The sequence below is a fragment of the Prionailurus bengalensis genome, chromosome A2 (assembly GCF_016509475.1).
Source record: "Prionailurus bengalensis isolate Pbe53 chromosome A2, Fcat_Pben_1.1_paternal_pri, whole genome shotgun sequence".
NCBI lineage: Eukaryota > Metazoa > Chordata > Mammalia > Carnivora > Felidae > Prionailurus > Prionailurus bengalensis.
In genome coordinates, this window is record NC_057348.1 from 90,016,520 (window position 1) to 90,040,621 (window position 24,102).

Consider the following 24,102-nt stretch of genomic DNA (forward strand, 5'->3'; position numbering starts at 1 on the left):
ACAAAGCTGACAGCACACAGCTGGTGTGGTTTTCGGACATCCTGACCAAGTGGAAGGCCAGCCCGGAGGACGCCCTCCCTCGTCAAACCCCACCAATACACAATCACGTACGAAAGCAGGAGAGCGGGCAGGTACACCAAACCACACACAGAAACACGCAACAGCACCCTGTCAGGAGAATGTTCCAGGAATCTCTGCCATCACCTCTCTCACCGGACTCTAAAAATAATAAGCTTACCTCATCTGGGGAGAAGGGCGGCGCACAGGTGGCACGAAAGGGCCGGCCAGTGTTTGCTCCGGTGCTAGGTAGGTAGGTAGGTCTGCTGGCTTGTGTACATGCAACTGGGCTACTCCACACCAGGATTCTGGAATGTTCCCTAGGAAGACCCCAGCCTACTGTCAAAAACATGATTATCATGGCAGGGCTTTGCCTGCATCCTTGAAGGTGCGTTATGTTCTCCCCTATAATGTAAAAAGAAGCTTGATTTCTTGAAGCGTCCTAAGCCACAGTCTACTGCACAGACCCCACCACTGGTAATCACTACACCCCTCTGAATGTGAGGCCACATCAGGAGTTGCCTAACTCTGGCTGGAGGAGGCAGCTATCGGCCACAATTGGAACTTTCCCCCATCATCTGCAGTCCAGGTGATACCATACAAATTTGAAAATGTTGTACTTGAGTAAGGTTATCTTTTCCTAACTGATAAAAACATGCCTTGGGGGCGGGCAGCAGGTCTGTAGAACCTCCTGCGATGGTCCTGTTAGTGAGAACAAGAACCTAGCACGGAGGGGTTATAAACAAAGAGGTGGCGTTGAAGGAAGCTAATCAGGTAAACTTTACAGGACTTAGTGGCTAATTAAGGGTGGAAGCGGGGAAAGTGGGAAGGGCTCAAGCTTGCAGGTTTCCGGCATGAGCACCTGGATACAAAGAAGATCCAATCGCAGAGATAAGAGAGAGTCTATAACTTACAGACCTTGAGGTGTCACAGGGATGTGTAGGCAGGGCTGTTTAGCAGGCAGCTAACCTAGGAATCATTTCAGTGAGAGTTGAAACCTTGACAGTGGATGACCGAGCCTGGGGTGGGGAGGAGGTGTTCAACAATGAAATTTGAGATGTAGAAGAAAGAGAACAGAAACCTAGGAAGCTGGAGCAGGTAGAAAGTAGTCAGAATTTCAATGAAGTTCAAGTCAAATGAGGACTACAGTGGGGTTAGTGGATTTGAAAACTTAGCAGATCAGTAGTAGCTTTTTCCAGAGCCGCCTTTTTTTTTTTTCCTTAGAGCAGTGAAGGCAGAATCTTGATTGCAGCGGTCTGAGAGTATCTAGAATAAAGGAAGGACAGGAATGTGATGGCAGAAATGCAGAAATGGTGAAAGAGTCACTTGGGTGTTTTGTTTCATCCCCAAATGGAAAGAAAAGAGTGAATAAAAAGAGCTGGTCTGTAAATGTAGCTGAAGGAGAAAGGATACAGATTAATCCAAGTTACTGCCCTACCATTGACTGACCAGAGCCAATGACCAAGTAGGTGAAGTACTGAACTTGGCATTAGGAAAACCAGAGTCTAAACATCACCTCCATTCCAGGTACACTCTGGTCGCTTCACTGTTTTAGTCCTCAGTACCCATTTCTGAGAGATGGAACCGCTAAGATCTGCATCACCATGTGTTGTAAGGGCTGGGTGAGAATCCCTGTGGGGAGAGTGCCTGGTGTAGTGGTGCAGTATGTGTTTACTAACTGGTAATTTGAGTCATGATCCCGTCAAAGGTCTGATTGGGGACCCTCAATGTAATCACTGATGTTTTGTTTACCATTTTTGTTCATATAATTTTTATCTCTTTAGGAATTTGGTAACAGGCTCTGTTAGTCTGTTCCTCCCTTATTTGAAGGACAGGCCAAAGATCCAGTTTGGAAATGAGAGAGGAGGACTAGCGGGCAACATTGGCTTCATCCATTGATATCTTCCCGGAGGTACAGAAGCAGGATTCATGAAGATGTTGACAAGACTCCAAGTTCTCATGTTAGCTTTGTTTTCAAAGGGATTTTTACTCTCTTTAGGGGACCATAACTTTCTGAGGAGGGAAATTAAAATAGAAGGTGACCTTGTTTTAGGGGGTCTGTTTCCTATTAATGAAAAAGGCACTGGAACTGAGGAATGTGGGCGAATCAATGAGGACCGAGGGATCCAACGCCTGGAAGCCATGTTGTTTGCTATTGATGAAATCAACAAAGACAATTACTTGCTACCAGGAGTGAAGTTGGGTGTGCACATTTTGGATACATGCTCAAGGGATACCTATGCATTAGAGCAATCACTGGAATTTGTCAGGGCATCTTTGACTAAAGTGGATGAAGCTGAGTATATGTGTCCTGACGGATCCTATGCCATCCAAGAAAATATCCCACTGCTCATTGCAGGGGTCATCGGCGGCTCATACAGCAGTGTTTCCATACAGGTAAGATTGGCCAGCACTATTGTTAAAATGCTATGTCTCTTTGGTTTCATGTCCCGGGGAAACAAAAAGAAAATATCCTGATAATTGCCTTCATGGATAATATTAAAATATAATCGATTATTTCAGTGGGTATTTGGTAATACGGGCTTGCAGACGTAACATTTCTCTAGCGATGAAAACTGTTTAGAAGTGTCTCCGGTAGCTACTGTGGCATAACAAACTATCCCAAAACTCAGTGACTTAAAACAAGATTTATTAATATAATTTATAATAATTATAAATTGATCTGAATCTAAATTGATCTGAAGATCAGCTGGAGTGAGCTGATCGAGGTGGGGTTCAGCTGTGGGTGGCTCTATTCCTGGTTGTTCCTTATCCTCCACCTGGAATTGCTGGGCTAGCTCAGACGTGTTCTTCTCAGAGCAATGGCAGAGGTGCAAGGAAATGCAAAGTTAACTGCACGGGCCCCTTCCAAGTTTCTGCTTTATCATTCCTTCTAACATCCTGTTAACCAAAGCAACTGACAGGGCTCAGCCCAGAGTCGAGGAGCAGAGAAATGTGTCCTGCCCACAGGACAAGTGCTATGAAATTACATCACAAAGGATGTGGGTATAAGGTGACGTGATTATTTGAAGCCATCCATACAATCAACCATCAGAAGAAATAGCATCTAAACTCTGGGGTTTTTTTACACAATTTTTACTAAAGCATCATTTTGTTCAGAGACTAATCGTAAACAGTTTCTCATGGTGCAAATCTGAAAATGTATGCAGAAAAGCCAGTGAATTACTACCATGGCAGTGGGGGGAGGGGGGGGGGAGAAACAATTCAGCCTGTGACTTAAATTAAGATAAAAAGTTGACAATTGGATCTTATAATTATGTTAGAAAAAGAAGGAACACGTGATTCAAACTCTAGCAATTTTTACTCACACGGTCACAGAATTTTAGAGATGGAAAAGAGCTGAGAAATTACTAACTCAACCTTCTCATTTTCCCAAGTCCCAGAAAGACTGGTTTCACGAAAAGTCCTATTGGTAGGCAGCTCAAGAACTAGAACTCAAATCTTATGTACTTTTGTGCTCTTTCAGCTGTTCCATATGGTTTCTATATGTTAGCTGCCATTCAATCTTTTTTTTTTTTTTTTTTTTTTTTTTTGGTGAGAGGCACGAAGGTCACAATAATAGAAGTGCATGGCATGAAGGTCACAATAATAAAAGTCCGTGATTCCAAGAGTCATGTTCTTTGCCTCTTACCAAATTACTATAATCAAAGCCCCAAGCACTAACGGAAGTCAGATTACATTCATGTTATCTTTAGATGTCACAAACCACTTAAGTCGGCTCTATTTGCATTGGAATAACCTTATTTCTATCTCCTAGATTCCTGGCATTTAAAATTCTATGTACAATTCTGTGCTGCTCTAAATGAGCTACTTCAAATTTCTTTCCTTCTTCAGAACACACCCTCATATTATGAGTAATTAGGATAATTGGTTTTTCATAAACACCCTTTGGCTTCATTAGGTGGATAGAAAATATTGCACATCTCAAAGCATATTATGTTAATTTTGCCACTATCTCTATACTTGGATCAGGAGAGACGGGATTTGCTATTTGAGAAGAGAGAATTAAAAATATGTATCTGTCGTCTTTCAATAATAATCTCACCAGATGAGTGCCAATCATTTTATAAATATTTATATTATACCTGATATTACCACTGGTAAGAGAATATATATATGCTTTTCTGACCTTAGTTTCTTCAGTGCAATAAATTACACTCTACACCAGATGTGTAAATACCTGTTTAGCCAAAGTAATTAAACTATGCCAGGCAAACAGATTTTTTAAACTAATTTTACTCTTTTACTACCTATGTACCTTCAAAAGGCTGGGGGGGGGGGAGGGGCAAATTGTTTTATTAAAAAAAAATCTGGGCTACTAAAATCCTGTATGAGTTCACAAGGGAAGAAGCCATTTCTTAATCATCAAAGGACCTAGCTTATTATTTCATTCATGTGGTCAAAATTAACATAAAGTCACAAATGCTGATATGCTTTCTGTTTCTACAGCACAAATAAAGAATCCAAAAGTATCATGCTATAATGAAGGATATCAATTTTGACCACCAGAAAGATGGGGTTATGATTCCAACTCCACATTTTTTAGCTTATGTGTAAAATAAGCAAAATAGGGGCCCCTGGGTGGCTCAGTGAAGCTTCTCACTTCAGCTCAGGTCATGATTTCGTGGTTTGTGAGTTCAAGCCCCAAGTTGGGCTTTGTGCTGACAGCTCAGAGCCTGGAGCCTGCTTCTCTCTCTGCCTCCCTCTCTCTCTGCCCCTACCCTCCCTCTCTCTCCAAAATAAACGTTAAAAGTAAATAAATAAAATAAGCAAATAGCATCTACCTTGATAAGTTGTTGAGAGGATAAATTGATAGCATCTATGGAAAATGCTTCACCAAAACACTACCATATTCAATAAATGGTAACTATTAGGTCCCCACAATGATAGGAAAAGTCAGTAGAAGAGCCACATCTAAAACCAACTCCATGGCCTTCCCAGTGGCCAAACAGTCCCATGAGGCCATTGTTGGTGCCCCATATGCTTCATCAACAAGTCAATCTGTGTATATCCCTTGTGTGTGTTCTGCACTAGGACAAGGGTTAGAAAGACCACTAAAGTAAGAAATAACACAGCCTTCACCTCAAGGAACTCACACTCTGGCTTCAGGTACAATATTCCTATGAAATAACAGTAACTACAATTCCCAATATGTTCATATAGCTCACAAGGTCAGAAACAACATTTAGAAAGGTTTTGAGAAAGATGGATAGCATGAAAGTTGCACTGGAGAAGGCTAAGTGGGCCACAGTGTGAAGGAGACACTGGATCTGAAGAGGCCAATTAGAATATTGTGGCAGATACCCATGGGCCAGAGGACGAAGGCCTTGACACAGTAAGGGAGTGAGCTGGAGAGGAAGTGCAGAGATGGCTTCACCCCTTCCTCCATAGCCCCCTGGGGTCCTGACTGCTCAGGCTCTCATTAGACCACACACTGGTCCTGGCCAAAGTAAACTAGGGGGTGGAGTGATTTGTCTATACACTGAATTTCAGACAGCTTCCAAGGAACACTTCCCCACAGGGTCTTGCTTTCAGCTAGGCATCATGAACAAAGAGAGGTCTTAGGGAGACCCCTTAGGGAGCTCAGAGAATTCTTAGCTGTACAGCTAAGAATTAAGGTGTGTTAGGGGCACCTGGGTGGCTCAGTTGTTTAAGTGTCTGACTCTTGATTCCAGCTCAGGCCATGATTTCACAGTTTGTGAGATCAAGCCCCCATCCAGCTCTGCCCTGACAACATAGAGCATGCTTGGGATTCTCTCTCTTCCTCCCTCTCTGCTGCTCCCCAACTTGCATTCTCTCTCTCTCTCAAAATAAATGAGTAAATTTTAAAAAAAGAAAGAAAGAAGAAGAATTAAAGTGTGTTATCCGTTTGAAATAAATCTTTTAGTAAGAATTTTAAAACATAGTCAAAGGCAATCCAAAGCAATAAATTTCTAATGCTGAATTTAGAGCACTCTTGTATATTAATGAAGAAAACATTTTAAGAGAGTGGATTTTTCAGGGTACCTCTCACACTTGCCTACTACTCCTGGACTGACTCTTCTCATAAACCCCGGTGTCTGATAACCGTAGTAACAGCATGTAGCCGGTAGCCACAAAGATTCATTTACGTCAGGCAACACTGTAATCCATTTTTAACTACTTTTGACTTCCTGAATATTTAATGGAAAGTATCTTTGCTTGAACTGAGCAGAGGGGAAAAAAGAGGGTGAAGCCAGAGAAGAAATGTACTAACACAAATCCACCACCCAGTTTGAAAACTTCCTATCATCTAATTGTAACGCCCAGTCCCAAACCAAAGAGTTTTTTGTTACAAAACTGCCTGTTGAGAGAGAGGATTTTAGAGAATGATAATAATCCCCCTACGTGAGCCTGGATTGCTTTCTTGGTGGGATTGCTTGAGGAGATGCTTTCTCTCCCGCTTCCTCTTCTTTCATTATCTTCTCACTAACTGAAAAGAACTCTCTGGAAGTCAGCAGAGGAGATACCTCCTGCTGTGTTAGCTCATACAATAGGCATTGTTTGCAGAGGGTGAAAACTGCGTGAAAGAGGAAATTCTCAATGATTTACTGAGTTAAACTGTATCACCATGGATGAAGACCTTAATAATTATTTTCCCAACACTCTTATTAAGCAGCGCAAACCACTCTGTGGTTGTCCCTTTTATAAAGCAACAGTATTGATTTCTTAACTGGATAATCAATGAAAGCTAGCACCAAAATCCTTCTTTATTAGCAAATATACATGGGATCTATTGACCTCCTCTGGTGATTCTCTTTAAGACGATTCTGCTCTTCCCCATAAGCTTGCAATCTACCCACTTCAAGGGAAAATAGTATTTATTCAAGAAGAGTATCGGGTTGGTTGCCTTTAGCTGGGCCATTGTCTACAGGGTACTTATTTTGAAGCATTGTTCATGCTTGTGCTTTTTTAAACAGACTACAATGAGAGCTCCTCAGCTGTCCATTCAAACATGTCCCTTGAATTGTTCTAAAAACGTTCCTCTCTCTTTTTCAGAGGATGTGTCATTTTTTTCAGTCTTTCTTGCCGACCCGGAGCACATTTTAACTGAAATGACAGGTATTAGTTGACCCGGCTGTTGTGTCCCTGAGTGTTAAAGTGACCTCAGCAACAAATGGGGGCCTGGGTTAGATGGCATCTAAAAGATGAGCTCATAGAAAGGGCAGAAGAGAGCCTTGAAAGGATCTCACTACCTCTCTCTCATGCCCAGGATAGTCAGACCCTTTTACAGGCAATATCCGTATCTCAGGACCTTTCTAGCCCTGGGAGAAAGTCATTGTGACATTAGTATCATGACACGGATTTGGAATGCCATGCATTGCTTCCATCATGTCTCTGATCAGAATAACTCCTTAAACTAAATCCCTTGCAGTAGGTTTCATGGGTTTTATCTAGATGGGGCAAGGGGAACTGCACATCAAGACACCACTCTCTTATTCCTCCACCAATTCCACGGCGCAAAAGCGGTCCGCCACTGGCCAGTTTGAATTAAGCATTGCCCTCCCTCCCAATGATTCATTTCTTTTTTAAATTCAAATGCTTTAGGAAGAGTCACACACGAATTGCTCGTCTTATTATAACAGCATTAGAAAAATAATCGAAGGACTTGGAGATACAAAAGCCTTCGTGCAGTTAACTATGTCCAAGTCTCAGACAGACTGCTGGATGGAAAATTTTATACTTTTTCTGTGGATCAATAAGGTGAACCTAGAGGAGAGTTTCTCAGCCTTGGCAGTATTGGGCTGGTGCTGCCCTTGTGCTTGGGAGGTTTCTTTAGCAGCATCACCGGCCTCCACCCGCTAGACTCGATGCCAGCAGCACCTGAAGTTGTGACATCCAAAAATGTTCCCATGGCTTGCCAAATCACAGAGCTAAGGCCCTTCCCAACCGGCAATCACTGATCTAGAACAAGGCGCATTTAGGGCCAACGTAAGGGAGATGTCCTAGAAATGAAACAGCAGGGGGTGTGAGGAAGTGAGTCCTCTGTCACTGGGGTTATTCAAGCAAAACTGGCCCATTTTTGAAAGTGAAGCAGCATGTTCATGTTGGTATTAGAACTATACGGCATTTAAGGGCACTTCTCGCGTAACCAAAATGCTCTACTATTGCGATACAAGGGATTACCACAGAAGTAGTATCTCAAATATGAAGCAAATAAATAATCGGCTCTTCTCTGTCAGGCTCACTTGGAAGAAGCCCAGCCAATTGTTATTTCACTTGATTATGGTAGTATTTTTATGAGTTTGGTGAACCCGGCATCTCAATTACCTACATATTACAACCAGGGCTCTCACGAAAATCATTTTTCATCAGAAAATAAGCATCTATTAAGCATTTATATTTTAAGAACATCAAGAATACTATTGTGTAGGGTCTGGGTAACATGGAGCAGAGAGAATATAAAATAAAATTTAAAAATAGACCTCTTAGGGGGCTCCTGGGTGGCTCAGTCAGTTAGGCATCTGACTTCAGCTCAGGTCATGATCTCACGGTCTGTGGGTTCAAGCCCTGTGTCGGGCTTTGTGCTGACAGCTCAGAGCCTGGAGCCTGCTTCAGATTCTGTGTCTCCCTCTCTCTCTGCCCCTCCCTGCCTCATGTCTGCCTCTGCCTTGGAAAAATGAATAAACCTTAAAGTTTTTTTTTAAAAAATAGACCTCTTAGGAGTCCCTGAGGCCTGTATAAGCAAATGAGGAGGTATCAAACCCATATATAAAACAGGCGTAAGAATAGGACCTGAGTATCAATTGACAGCATAAGCCCTAGGAGACCAGAGAGCATGACAGAATGAGCAGAAGGCAGTGGAGATAAACAGGAAAAAGACATTTAGATCAGTGTAAACATCAAGCCTGCCTCTGAAGTCTCCCTGGAAAGTTGCTTTCTCATAGTCTCCCAGAGAGGATCTGCACATTCTTTCATGAAAGAGAGAACACAGTGTTTCTTCCACCTGGGATGTAATGTTCTTCAGTTGTCTGTAGGCCTTCCCAAACCCCACCTACCTTCAGTTCTCACTTCCAACCCTACCCTTCTTGAGAAACGCTTCCCAAGCTCCCACAACGTAAACACACATCACCACTACTATCTTATTAAATACCATTGTTTATTTGCAGATCTAGTTTTCCACCAACTGATAAGCCACATGAGTTTAGGAAATGCATCCTTTTGCCTGTGTACTGAGGGCACCAAGGATAATGCCTCTACCAGGTAAACAAATCTCGGACTCGGGGGGTCACAGCCACGACCCACCTATTCCAGATTAGTCTAGGTGTTTGTAAGTTTCAAATAAGCATTTTCTTACAATGGAAAACTGGGTTTGATGCAAAAGGACGATGATGTAGCAAAGTGAGAATGTGGGACAAAAGTTTCCCCCCACTCTCCCCTCCTCTACTGCCTGCACGTGGGCCACAAAAGATATACCTTGATTTCAGTATCAAAAGATACCACAAAGATACACAAATGGGTTCTACTTCCTTTGCGCTTGGAGTTGTCCAGGGACAACCAACCAAGTTCACAGAGCTGGGCGCCCATGGCCATTCCAGATGAGGAGAGGGCTCTGTTCTTAGTCCACACAGAGTCATCAGAGGGCCAAGTATTGCCACAGCCTATGCTCATAGCTAATGCAGAAGAGAAGGAAACATCATCCTGACCTCAACAAAAGCAGAGTGACAGCATTAGAAATCCATTCACTAATCTATCTTTAGTGGGTCAATCACCAGAAAAGTAAAGATGATAGTTGTATTTAGTAAGTTTAATATTGCAGATACAATGATCATGGCACAGATATGCTACAACTATACATTTTTAGCAAGGCTTTCCTAAAATTTTACTTTCAGCTCGGTGATTTAAAACTCTGCATGCAGACAGGGTTCATTCAAGCCTTCATTGCCTCTTTCCTCATGTCTAAGTTGGAGATATTAATGGTACTCTCTTCCTGGTAATTATAGGAATTAAATGAGACAATACATTTAAAAACAGCAAAAATAGTGTTTCACACATAATGAACATTTAACATTTTAGATTTTAGTAGATATTATTATTGATATTATTAGTTTTTAAGTTTATTTATTTATTTTGAGAGAGACAGGGACAGCGTGAGTAGGGGAGGGACAAAGAGAGAGGGAGAGAGAGAATCCCAAGCAGGCTCCAGGCTGTTGGTGCAGAGCCTGACGTGGGGCTCAAACCCATAAACTATACGATTGCGACCTGAGCCAAAGTCAGACACTTAACTGACTGAGCCACCCACGCACCTCTGGTATTATTATTATTATATCATTATTATATGTTAGTTTGTTTTTGTTTTTTTAACTTTTAACAACTGCAGTCCAAGAGAGACAGTTCTTGGAGGCATTGGGGGTCATTCAAGGTGAAGTCTCTACTACTTTGCAAATAGTGGAAACAACATTAGGATCCTGAGAGCTTGCCTCCCACACTGCTCTCCTGATCAACCCCTCACAGAGCCAAAGCTTCAGGAAACTCCAACTCAAAAGTTATCTCAAATAGAATCTTTTTATTTATTTCCTTTCCAGACTTTTCATTCTAAAGCAATTTCACAAAGCTGATTGTTTTGAAACCTCCCCTCATTGCTCCTGCTTCCCCTCCTAAAAAAAAAAAAAAAAAAAAAAAAAGGGCAATACTGTTCAAGGACTTTATCACCGGGAGGGAGGCAACAGCAATTTTAAAATGCTTTTGTTAACATTGTTTCATTGTAGAAATTTCTCACCAGAGGTAATTATCTAAGATGCGCTGGTTGGTTGGTTTCGTTTTGTTTTGTTTTTCCTTTGCTTTGGGGTTAATTTATTCCTTAATTAATTCCCCTTCTGTCGTGTTTATTTGGAAACTACTCTTGTGAAAAACAAGAGGTTACCATCAGGACCACTTGTCCAATGGGCAAGAGAATGGCCCATGGCTGAGAACCAGCTTTTTTTTTGCCATCACATGTCTTTGACGGAGGTCATAGGATGAAATGCAAGGAATACAGACATTCCTGACATATCAGCAAGTGTTTTATACTGTGAAATAGATGAATAGGTAAGCTAATTGAATTAGGACTCCTGACACCTTTAGCTAAACCTAAGATGTGATTTTGCTTTAACAACACAAAGTTCTCTTTTCAAATTACCATTAAACATGTGCCTTTTAAATGGATCAATACATAAGGCTCAGGATTTCAATACGGAAGGAGCCAACACTTGGCAGTTTATGATAATGAAAGTTCATTGATTTAATGTAGTAGAAGTGCTTTTACTGGTCTATGAAAAATGAAGTTGAAAACTTACAGAGTGTTTTTCTAATTAATGGACTTTGGAAATTTAAGAATAGTGTTCCAGAAACACTTGGAGTTAAATTCTAAGCAAACGTTGATAGTCCAGGCAGTATATCAGTGGGACTTTGGACACTGAAATTGGGGTGTTGCTATTTCTGACATCACCACCTGGTACGTTATGGAAATCCCTCTGTTACTAGCGACAAACCCTTGATTCTTGCCAGCTCTGACTTTACCTTCCAATAGAGGGAACTGCAACACAGGGGAGAATACAATAGAAGCAAACACTTTCAAAAACTATATTCCAGATTTAGACCGGATTTCCTTGCCAAGTGGTCAGAATGGCAAAGCATCTTGAAACATTTGCCATCACTTAATAGGGCTGAATTTGTAGGGCATGCATCCCAGGGACCCATTGGTTTCTCCCAGGCACTGTGCCTCCGGTTTGGGGAGCTGCCATCAGGTTCACAGTGAGGCCTCGTAGGACACAAACCAGGCAATTGAGCTTCCCCAATGTGGAAAACAGATGTGATTGAACACATCATCTACAATTTGTTCAGAATTTTTCCATTGAAAGTACCTTTCCGTAGAAGTAAAAACTATATGTATGTCGTAAGCACATCTCACCTATGCTTACACAGTAGTTTTAAGGAATATCACTGGGAACCAGATTTAAAGAAGTCCAACAGCCCACACAAGTTGGTGCCATCCAGCAAATTTCAACTGTTACCAATGGCCACTGAACGGACTCTCAGTGTTCATTTCCACATTAAAGAAAGGCTTTAGCAGGGATTTAAAAGTTCTTTACCCTTTCTATTCTGTCCAACGACCAGTATTATGTATGACCTGCTTCTTTCCAAGAAGGATTGAAGGTGGCCTGTAAGGACACGAACAGGATAACAAAGAAGACACAAGTATTTGAGTACTACCAACCAAATAAAAGAGGTTTTTTTTTTAAGTTTGTTTGTTTGTTTGTTTATGAGAAAGAGAGAGAGAGAGAGCAGGAGCAGGGGAGAAGCTGAGAAAGAGAAAGAGAATCCCCAGGAGGGTCCGGTACAGAGCTCAGTGCAGGGCTCCATTGCATGAGATCATGACCTGTGCCAAAATCAAGAGTCGGGTGCTCCACCGACTGAGCCACCCAGGGCCCCTCCAAATAAAACAGTTTTAGGTGGGCTGAGATTTTCCATTAAACCTCCAATCTTGATATTTCTAGTATGAACTTATTCATCATTACTGGGGTTACATGAACTCACAGCCTAAGTCAGGATGAGTGTTTTGTTAATCTTATTACCTTTCCCTGACTCTTTCTTTTCAAGTTGGATGTCATACAGTACAGCGTTTTTGTATTTATTTTTCTTTTGTTTTTATTCGAGTATGAGAGAGAGAGAGAGAGAGAGAGAGAGAGAACATGAGTGGGGGAGGGGCAGAGAGAGAGAGAGAGAGAGAGAGAGAGAGAGAGAGAGAATCTTAAGCAGGCTCCATGCTGAGTATGCCTTGATCCCACGAATCACGAGATCATGACCTGAGCCAAAATCAAGAGCCAGACACACTCAACCGACTGAGCCACCCAGGCACCCCCACTATAGCCTTTTTTTTTTAAACACAACTTTAAAAGTCACGTCATTCCCTTAATTAAAAATTTTAATGGTTTTATTTTGTAAACAAATCCAAAAATGTTTAGTACACGCTAAAATCCAAAATGTTTAGCACAGCATATAAAACACTTAGCAGTGTAGCTACAGTCCCTTTGTTCTTTGCCTTCTACTAAATATTGCAAGACACTTGGTGCCCTGATAATACTAAACTATCGGATACTATTAAAACAAAGACCCTTCTCTATGTATTCTTACATCCTTCTCTCTTTCTCTGGTGACGTTTCACTGATCCTTCAAGATCAAGCCTACAAGTTTCCTCTCCAGGAGGGCCGGCCATGACTCACCTGAGTGTTATCAGTTGCTCGTTCACCTGTGTTTCTGTATAAGTTTGTATACACGTACCTCAAAATTTTAAACCTTGGCTGTGCTTTTTTCTTTCTTGCACCAGACTATAATTTCATGGAAGGCAGTGGGGGTACCTTACTCATGACAGAAAAATCTAAAGTTTAGAAGAGTGCCTTATACCATTGGCACTGATCAAAGTCCGCTGAATGAATGACTGCTGGGTGAGATGTTACCATCATCTCTATCACATTCTGAGCCTTTGCTAAGTGCCAGCCCCTGAGTTCAATACTTCACTTGTGTTGTCATTTCATCCTCACATAACTTCTCAAGCAAGGGACTACTATTATTTCCTTTCTACAGACGAGATAACTGAATCTTAAAGGAGTTAAAACAATTCGCCTAAGGTCACACAACTGGCGAGGGAAGGAGCGGGGCTTCCAAACGTTGGCCTCTTTGATTCCGCTCCAGCGCAATGAACCACTACACTATTTGCTTTTCTTCCTGACACCTCAGTTGAAGTAGTGAACAGCCAAAGGGGAAACCGTGAATAACAGAGTTCTATTTGCTACAAATAATGTGGTATGTGACCTTCTGCCCTAAATTATTGCCCCAGGACCTCAGGAGGAAATAGTAACCTTTTTTTTTTTTTTTTTTTTTTTTTTGTTGTTGTTGTTCAACCGGGCCATAGCCCTCATCTGCCCCCAGGCGTAGCAACAACTTTTGGCCTTTGGTTAACAGCTAACAAGGAAAGAAATGTCTCTCTCATTGGTAAGACTATATTTGTCGTGTTGTCGTTAGGCAAGTCACTTCAGGGGTCACAGAAAACATGGTTTAATGCAACTTGTGGCTCTGTTAAATCCTCGAACAGGCATTGTCGAAAATCAATCCCCGAGGTACGAAAAGACCTGCTTCTAACGGATCTGTCGGTGTCAAGTCCCCCTGGGAGCCATGCTTTTGCAGGTGTTACTGGCAAACACGAACACACTCTGGACCAGATCCGACATAGACCTCTTGATCCCGTTGTTAGTGACTGGAACCCAAATGAATTCGGTTCCATGATTTCTCTCGAAAATTAATTCATGGAGAAAAAGGGGAGCAAAAGTCAGATGCCAACCGATTCAGTCGGCAAAATACCTTCTGGCTCTTCTTCTAAGCACGTGCTGAGTCAGGATGGAAACAAAGTTATTCCTCCAATAGTGCCGTGTTAGGAAGGGAGCAAGACAGAGCAGCATGTCACCATGAGAAACCTGACATGTCTTATAATACTGGTCCCCCCAAAAAAACGTGATTCGAGGAGTCCTATGTGGTTTGCATATCATTTCAGTTTTGAGAGCACCCAAATGGGTAACCTTTCTATTCATAAATCCATTTGCCACGAATGGAGAAAATGAAAGTATATTATTGTCCAGGTTGTAAGCCACAGGCGTTGAGTGCAGCGATTTCGGGAGAGGTTGGGATAGAAATCAGGGTAACTTCAAGGCATTTTTGTAAGTTTTCGCCACAGATAAAGAATCCTTTGTCTGGACTGCCCCTACAAAATCATCAGGACTGAGTCAGGCTGTTGAATGGGAAAGGCAGTATGAACCTTTGACTAGTGTTCGGGGGGGCCACGGCATGCAAGAGTTAGTGACTTTTGCAGATTATACTGAGTAAACTGGCATTTGCTACACTCTATTATGTGATTTCCTAAATCCAGATTAATCTCTGGCCTTCAGTCATGGGCTGTAGTCAACTGTTTTCATGCAAAATGTTCCCAGATGTGCTGCAGGTAGGGCAGTCCAAAAAAAAAAAAAAAATGACTAATCCTTTCCACAGTAACAATATGATTGGCATCCTTTATGGGCAGATAACTCATGTGATGTGAACAGCTTGGATTCCTCAGGCGGTTTCTCAACTATATACCACCTCCAGTTGCAGTTTAAAATACAAACCAATCCGGGATTTTGTACAGCTGACAGTGCAACTTGGTCATTTGGAAGAGCAGGGTCGGTGAGGTCTCTTACCATCACCACTTTCACAACCTGCTTCGTGTACTCACGTGGGTTATGAGGTAGCAGATGGTTCAAAGTGCAGCCCTCAGTGTTTCTCTTCCAGACTTATATATAATCGCTTAATTAAAAGGACGGAGCCAAGCATTCAGGACTGCACGTGTGATAAAACAGCTGAAGTTGTTGGCTTAATCTTAGAAAACAGCCCCAAAGAGATAGATGAACGGCTAAGAATGCAAAGGCAAACCCATGGTGGCTATTATTGAATCTCCTGATTCCCAGGACAGCCACAACGAGTTATTTTTCAAATGCATATACTTCAGCCGTATAGACAGTGTTTCTCTCGGAAAGTAAACATTTGATGCCTCTGACCATCTGGAACTTTTGTAGGTAAGTACAGGTCCACACAAAAATGAGTTATCGGTGTTCCCTTTAATGTATTAGCACAGTCTCCGAAGCCAATGACACTGTAAGTTCTGAAAGGCATCCTTGTGAAGGGACAATCTCTTGAGTGGGAAATCTATTTCCACTAGACTCTAAACTTGCACACGCCTTTCTGTCTTCTGTTGAGAAAAATACGTGGCACGGTGCCACCGCAGAAGGCACAAAGCTCATGTTTGAAATAGGTACGTCACAGACATCCTGAACGGGAAGAGGGACCGCAGGATTGATGTGGAGCCTCACAGGCGACAGAAATTTCCAATCCATATTCCCTTTTCACACCAAAGAACAGACCACCTGAGCTCTTTTTCACAGTTCCCTCATGATGAGGACATCACTGAAATGAAGCATGACACCCAGAGTACTAAAAAGAAGAGTCCCCCTGACTTGCTAAAAAATGTTGAGAGAAGTAAAACTTTCAGAAACATCGGTCTTGAACTCAAAATACTCAACGGCACGTAAGGATGGTTTTGATGCCGACAGTAGCATCACTCCACAATCAGCTACTGACTATCGGAAAGGTAAAGTTTTAGACATTCCCAAGAAAGAATAAGTGAGCAACTGATGGCAGTTCTGAGTGTTTGGCTGCTTAATGTGTCTTGTATATGATGCATTTGTCTCCAGAAAAAGAAACAACTTCTCTTATTAGCAGATCCTAATATCAGTTCATTTGGTGAAGCCGGCCTTAGATATACATTTATATGACCCCTACTTTAGGTATATGTTGTTTGAGAATTGAGGTTTCAGGGCTAAGGCCCTTAGTTTGTTTTTCTCAGAATGAAAGACAGTTTTATACCCTAAAGGGAATTGGTCTGATGACCAGATCCAGTTGATATAATATTGACTTCCTTTTATATACTCCCAGTTGGTGACACAGAAATAATGTGAAGAAATCGGTTTTAATCATGCGAAATACTCTGCTTCAGATTCCTAAACGTCTAAGCCAATTCCATGTCTTATGTGTCATCTCATTTTAGTGCAAAATTGAATGTAATTAGTGAAGGATCCATATTGCACAGCAAATTGTTTATCAATAGTGTTCGAGATTATCTTTACACTGCCTGTTGGTGGCCAGTCATTTTCTTCCCACAGAAATCTATCCTTGTAATAGGAAAGATTACATGGGAGAGTAGCAAACTACCAACTCATTCAGCAATTCATTCATTTAACAAACATTATGGAGCATCTCTATACTCTGCAAGGCATTGAGGAAACAGAAATTAACAATACAAAGCCCCTGTCCTTACGAGTTCTCATACCAGTAGAGGAATTAGGGAACAGAAATCACCATATACTTTGATTAGTGCTATGAAGAAAATATGTACAAGAAAAAGAGTCTCAGCTTGACATGAGGTATCAAGAAAGAAGGGACCTTTGAATGGATTAGCTGAGCTGACAAGTGGCGGAGGTTACCTTAAGCAGAAGCATGTGCAAAGGCATGTAGATTTGAGAACATGGTATGTAGTGAACGTGAAGCATAGACACAGAACATAATAAATAGGGGGAAACCACACAGAACTGAGCTCATCTGGAGGGGGAAGAATGGGAGAACGATGGCAGATGTTCAACAACAGGTAACACTGGCCCGATGGACAACTATTGCAGATGAAGCCCATGCTAAATAACCCCTTGCAACTACAAAAATGAGGAAAATACAAGAAATCTTAATTTTAGATCATGTCATTTGCTAAATAATAGTAACCTGGCCAAGTCCAGCATCCTAAATGTTTCTCCTCAAGCCAACTGAGTCAATATATTAGTGACTTGCTGGGTTACAATGAAAACACGGCAATAGCTAGTCCTACCTAAATTCAAACCACCCAGAAAATGGACACCCCAAGGTGTCTGACCACTGAACATAAAACTGTAATACATGCTACATGGGAGAAGGGGTTTGATTAAACCTGCATGCAGCCTCTCCAGGCCTAGGAGATAACAGGCTGTGCCATAAGGTCATTGTGTTTCTCGCACAAATCATGAAGTCAAACGTGATCATGATATTTATAGCTTGAAGCTTTCGACCTCACAGTTAAAATTTCCCAGTGGATTCTCAGACAACTGCTGTTATCTCTGAAGATGGCCAGTCAGAAAGCAAATGCTTATGGAACCACTGCAAAATACAGACTGAAAAATGAAAACAAAAAGTAATACATAAATATATATATATATATATATATACACATATTATTTGATAACACACACTCTGATAACAAGGAATGATGACTCATGGTCCTCAAATCAAGGAGTTAAGGCCTTCAGAAATTTAAAAGAAGACAAGCATGTTATAACTTGAAATATACCAGTGCTATTGCATAGTGAGAATAATTGCAGATGACAGAGGTTCAGAGCTGGGGTTGCAGAATGGATTAAGTGTGGGACGTTGAGCACAGGGCCAAAATGCCTGGGATCAAATCCCATCACCTTTGGAGTCTATAGCAAGATCCCAAGGCACTCTGTGCCTCAGTTCCTCAGTCTACAAAATAGGATAATGGTAGTATCCATTGCATAAGATTGTTATGAGGATTAAAGCAGATAATACATCTACAACAGTTAGAACCCTAGCAGGCACGAAACTATTAGCACCATTAAAAATACCAGGGATCTTTAAAAGGTTTCCCCAAAAAGGCAGTCTGCCGACAGTCACTCAGAGAATAGGGACTGTGGGACAGTTCCTCCCTGATGACTTCTGAAGAAGTATGAAATGGAATCTAAAGAGAGTAAACCCCTCAATAATCCACCTTTGATTTTAGCCACCCTTGGATTTCTGGTGCTGAACTGCAGCACTCAGCTTTGCATTTGTAACCTCATTTTCCCCTAGTTTTCTTCTCCTTTATTCACTTTTGTCATTTTAACTTGAATTCAGAAATTTACATCTCTCCTATGTTAATATCACCTTATTGCCAGCCAGGGAGTCTAGTCCTTTGGAAAAATCAAGAGATTGGACTTTAATCTTAGTTTTTCTGTTTATTGGTTGTGTAAATTCTGGAAAGCCACTTCACCCTATGAGCTTCAGTTTCCTCATCTATAAAACAAAAGGCTTAGGGCATCTTCATGGTTCCTTCCAGCTCTAAAATGTGAAGGTCTTGTAGCTTATTTATATTTATCTTCCAAAGTCACTGGTAAAAATTTAACCTTATATACACCTTCTTCCAAACCATTCTCTTTCTCAACCAATTCCTATCGCTGTTGCTTTTCCACAAGAGTGCAAGTAATGTCACTAATGCCTTGTTGAAGTCACGGTCCTCCAGGACTACAATTCTTCCCTAAATAGTTCCACAGAGATGTTCTCTAGTGAAATTCATTCTTAGTGAATGCATGCTATCCCTTTCTAAGTGCCTGCATGCTCTCTAATGAAAAACTCTAGGGGCACCTGGATGGCTCAGTCAGTTAAGCATCTGACTTCGGCTCAGGTCATGTTCTCACCACTTGTGAGTTTGAGCCCTGCATGGGGGTCTGTGCTGACAGCTCAGAGCCTGGAGATTGCTTCAGATTCTGCTTCTCCCTCTCTCTCTGTCCCTCCCCCACTTTCACTCTGTCTCACTCTCTCTCTCAAAAATAAATACACGTTAAAAAAAAAAAAACTTTAAAAACTCTATTCTAGAGAGTTACCAAAACACATCCTGCTTACTGATTTATTTAATCTTAATTTATATTTCTTGAATTTCCCCTTCCTCCTTCTTTTTCACCCTCTGACAGTCCTCCCCTTATTGAATCCTCAAAGATTATTCATGGGGATCCCACAGATTCATCTGCTGTTTCTCCCAGAATTCAGAGCTGGAAGCAAACTCAAATAACATGGGTTATTATGGGCTTTTGTTTAGTCTACTCTCCCACAATGATGCAAGATAAGATTTTCATTTAATTGTATTACCATCTCCACGTTGGGAAACATTCTCACTGAATAGAGGGAAGAGGCAAGAGGGACTGGGCAAGGTCTTTTCTTTCACCATCTGGAACCAACTTCCCCAGCCCGTAAGTCTCTCTTTTCACCAAGTCTCCTCCTGAAGCATAAACACATAACAGTACCAACAACAACAAAAATCACTTTGCTCCATTTTCACATTCTGTGTTTTAGTCTCCCTAATTCTTACAGGTGCATTCCCATCTTTTAGCTGCCCGTGGGGAGGCCCAAGGACCCGACACAGCCCTAGCACCCATCTCTTGTCACTAGCTCTTTTATCACTCAAAGGCCCCCATGGGTTCTTTGGAGACCTTGTCTTTACCGTCTTATCAAAACTATTCTCTACAGTGGGAGTTATTTTTCAAATCTTTCTCTTTTAGGCTATGTACCTTTTTAGAGTCTCTGTCCATGAGAAGTGTATCTCTACTTTTAAACCATTTTTTTTTTTTTTTTGCTAACGCCTATATAACTCAATCCTCGTTTTCCTCACTCCACTCCTACTAATAATATAATTGGATAGCTTTCTTCCAAAATTTCACATTACCTCCCCATCCGAAAATTGTTCTTCTTTTACTCTTAAAATGATGTCCAGTGTAGGAGTTCCCCTTATTCCTTCATGCTCTCTCAGAGCAACCATATGGCCAGGAAAGCAAGTTAAGAATGCTGCAGATGCCCAAGTTTTAGACAAATGAGATAGGAAACATCCAGCTGACAACTATCTGGAGGTCCCCCAACTCTGGTTCCAAGTTTTATGTTAGTAAGAAAGCTCCTCCTACCAGCAGCTAGACAATCTGTGGTGTAGGCCACGGCACAGCTCCTATTCTTCTCCCCTCTTCTTCCCACCTGGGTGTCTTCCTGTGTTCCACCCTTCAGATTCATAGTCACACACTATGCATAGTTCTAATAATTGCAATAATTGCACTTTGACTCTAGCCCTCCACCCTCCCCAACGTGCGACGGCTCATCGCGGCCCCTTCCCCGTGCAGGGAAACTTTTCCGCGTTGCCATTATTCTATGCATAATTCATTCTATCGTACAGCCTGCCTTATCTGAAAATTGTTTTCAGACATCCTGGAGAGGCAGACACGAAGCCACAGGATCCTATCGGTCAACAGATAAGAATTCTTTTCCTAAGCAGCTTCTCATTACTTGTACCCCTCTGGGAGAAGAAAGTTTTGGCAGCTTAGGATCCTTTCACTGTGACTCCTAGCTACCAGAAAATAATATTTCTGGGCATCTTTCAGGTCCTTTCATTCTCTGCCTCCCTGAGGGGGTTAAGGTCTTGATGAATATAACTTGAAGATGAGAAAACTGTAGCATCAAGAAGAGATGGCTTCTCCAGTGCTACCCAAAAACACCATTACCAAGGCAAGCCTGAGCGCAGACAGGGCTCTCTCTTACTGCCAGTCTGCAACCATGGAACATAAATCCGAAGGAAGCCAGGTAACCAGTCTAGAAGTAATGACAGTACTTGCTTATTCCCCCATCAATCAGGCTGAGTAAACAAACAGCACTCCTATGTTCAAATGAATCGGTGTTGGCCATTTTGTTCAGGGTCTCCGAGTCCCGATAAAAGAAGAAATGAATGGCATACTAGCCTTCATCCACCCAGCCTCCCAGCCACTTACCTCTATTCCCCCAAATCTATCTGTATCCTAAAATTTCTTTTAGCAGGTTTTTACCAACTGCAAGAAAGACTTGGGCCTTAAATTTGCTTTATTTTGCATGGTAAATGCCAGATTTTCTAGCTGTTCTATTTGTAGTTAAGTGAGAGGGACCAGGATTTGAAATGATATAGAAAACATTTTTGATAGCTCTGGGCTATATCAAGTGTTGGTTTTAATAGCAGGCCAGATCTCCAAGAACATGCTGTGTGGCTGTGTATGAACTTGGCTGTTAGTTTCCTTTGCCAGATGAAATGATGATTAATCAGGACTCAGATGTCAGTTGTTTTATGTTACTTGTGCTCTTTGCTAACAGCTGCCTGTTTCAAGCTGTGCTTCCTACATGTCAAATGTAAACCTGAAACCACAATTTCCAGAAGGAAAATTTCAAAGTACTCATAGAGTATATCAGAATATTCAGTGTTGTTGCTGATTAAAGTACAATTAGTATGTTACGTAACTTAGCTGAAGTCAGTATAGACACAGGAGGGTTCAGGCTATGTGAAGTATCCAGGAAAAATTAAAATAAACTTATTAGATGTACATATAATGTGTGCAGAGATTTTAAGATAAATTTTTATGCAAACATCCAATGCATAAAATGCTCCTTGGTAAGTAAGCTAGTGTCATCTTCCTTTTTTATTGTGTAATAAATAAACACAGTGAACTACTCCTGGTAGGTGAATTATGACAAATTTAAATTCTTTATTCAAGCCTTAAAATTTTGAAGGAGATGGTTCTTTCTTGATCAGGTCTTTAATACTTCCTAACTTGCTTTTTAATCAAAAATGCCATAAGAATAGCATCTGTATGCTTTCTTTTCACATAGTCTAAACAGAAACAAAATTTGAAAAGGAAAAGGAAAGCAAAGAAAATGTCTGTCAAGCTTTTCAGAAGTTTAGAAAAGCATGTGCCAAAATTTGGAGCGGACCAAAAAGAATTGATTTTTTTTTCCCCCTTAACCTAGATAATAAATGTCTAATTTGGACTGTCCATGTGGCATCAGGTTCCCAATTTAAACTCTTTCAGAGACTGCCATTTTTAGCAAAAGAGGGGGAAGTGAGAATCAGGCAACACCCAGGCTTTTTCTACACAACCGCAGCCAAGTCGTCTGAAAACCGGTTTGGCCAATTCCCTTGTAAGTTCGCTGTCTGACAGAGCTGTAGCAGGACCCCAGAAACCTGAACCAACCACACTGAAGGCACCTGAACAGGACCGATCTTTGCCCGGGGCCTAGCATAAAGTCTAGGACACAGAGAGCACTGCCCTTTTCATGTGTCTACTCTGCCCTTTCCCAAAGCATAAACATTTCCCCTTGAAACAGCTCCCTAAAAGCCAAAACACAGCGCAGGGAAGCTTCTGGCAACGCGGTACGCAAGACTTTCGCGATCCAGAGGGGAAAAGGGAGCTGGGTAAACAGTCTGGTATTGTTCATTTTTCACGTGCGTTTACCAGAAGGTTTCTAAAACAAGTACTTCTCTTTGTCCTCCTCCACCACCCCCGCTCCCCCCTCCCCAGGTGGCAAACCTGCTAAGGCTCTTCCAGATCCCTCAGATAAGCTACGCGTCCACCAGCGCCAAACTCAGCGACAAGTCGCGCTATGATTACTTTGCCAGGACCGTGCCCCCGGACTTCTACCAGGCCAAAGCCATGGCCGAGATCCTGCGTTTCTTCAACTGGACCTACGTGTCCACCGTGGCCTCGGAGGGCGACTACGGGGAGACGGGCATCGAGGCCTTCGAGCAGGAAGCCCGCCAGCGCAACATCTGCATCGCCACGGCGGAGAAGGTGGGTCGCTCCAACATCCGCAAGTCCTACGACAGCGTGATCCGCGAGCTGCTGCAGAAGCCCAACGCGCGCGTCGTGGTCCTCTTCATGCGCAGCGACGACTCGCGCGAGCTCATCGCCGCCGCCAGCCGCGCCAACGCCTCCTTCACCTGGGTGGCCAGCGACGGCTGGGGCGCGCAGGAGAGCATCGTCAAGGGCAGCGAGCACGTGGCCTACGGCGCCATCACGCTGGAGCTCGCCTCGCACCCCGTCCGCCAGTTTGACCGCTACTTCCAGAGCCTCAACCCCTACAACAACCACCGCAACCCCTGGTTCCGGGACTTCTGGGAGCAGAAGTTCCAGTGCAGCCTCCAGAACAAGCGGAACCACCGGCGCGCGTGCGACAAGCACCTGGCCATCGACAGCAGCAACTACGAGCAAGAGTCCAAGATCATGTTTGTGGTGAACGCGGTGTATGCCATGGCCCACGCCCTGCACAAAATGCAGCGTACCCTGTGTCCCAACACCACCAAGCTGTGCGATGCTATGAAGATCCTAGACGGGAAGAAGTTGTACAAGGACTATTTGCTGAAAATCAACTTCACAGGTAAGCAAGGAGCAAAGCTTTCCTCGTTTTCTGTGGGATAAACAGGTGGAATCAAGCAAGAATCAAATACCTCTGCCCCTGACCCAGAAATCTTCCTTTCGGAGCCACAAAAAAGGGTGCAACCTGTTACACAAATATTCCAAGATGCAATGTGACGGCTCTGATGTTCTTAACTTATTTTTGAGGGAATATCTTGGCTGATAGACTACCCATAATTGAAAGGCTCCCCAGGCTAGGCTGACGTGTGGTAACTGCCTACATGCGGGCTATGCCACATTTGCTCTCTTTCTTGTTAGCCGTAGGGTATGACACGTGTGATATGGGCATTTAATCTTCTTTAGCAGAATTGGCAACTCTCTAAGGAACATGAACTTCCAAGCCCTCTGTGGGTGATTTGAGCAAAAGAATCTAATAACTTTCACAGTGGGTGAGAGA

The 24,102-nt window shown here is 42.3% G+C and overlaps 1 protein-coding gene across 2 annotated transcripts in view; it reads left to right on the forward strand.

Moving 5' to 3' along the window:
* GRM3 (glutamate metabotropic receptor 3) overlaps positions 1-24,102 on the forward strand; it is a 218,310-nt gene that overhangs the window by 118,185 nt on the left and 76,023 nt on the right. Inside the window, exons 2-3 of one of the 2 annotated variants that reach the window (XM_043588738.1) lie at positions 1,842-2,454; positions 22,812-23,667. In XM_043588738.1, coding sequence (XP_043444673.1) covers positions 1,987-2,454; positions 22,812-23,667 — 1,324 coding nt within the window. In that variant the 5' untranslated portion in view covers positions 1,842-1,986. The remainder of the gene's footprint in view (positions 1-1,841; positions 2,455-22,811; positions 23,668-24,102) is intronic. The other variant, XM_043588739.1, reaches the window with a different exon arrangement.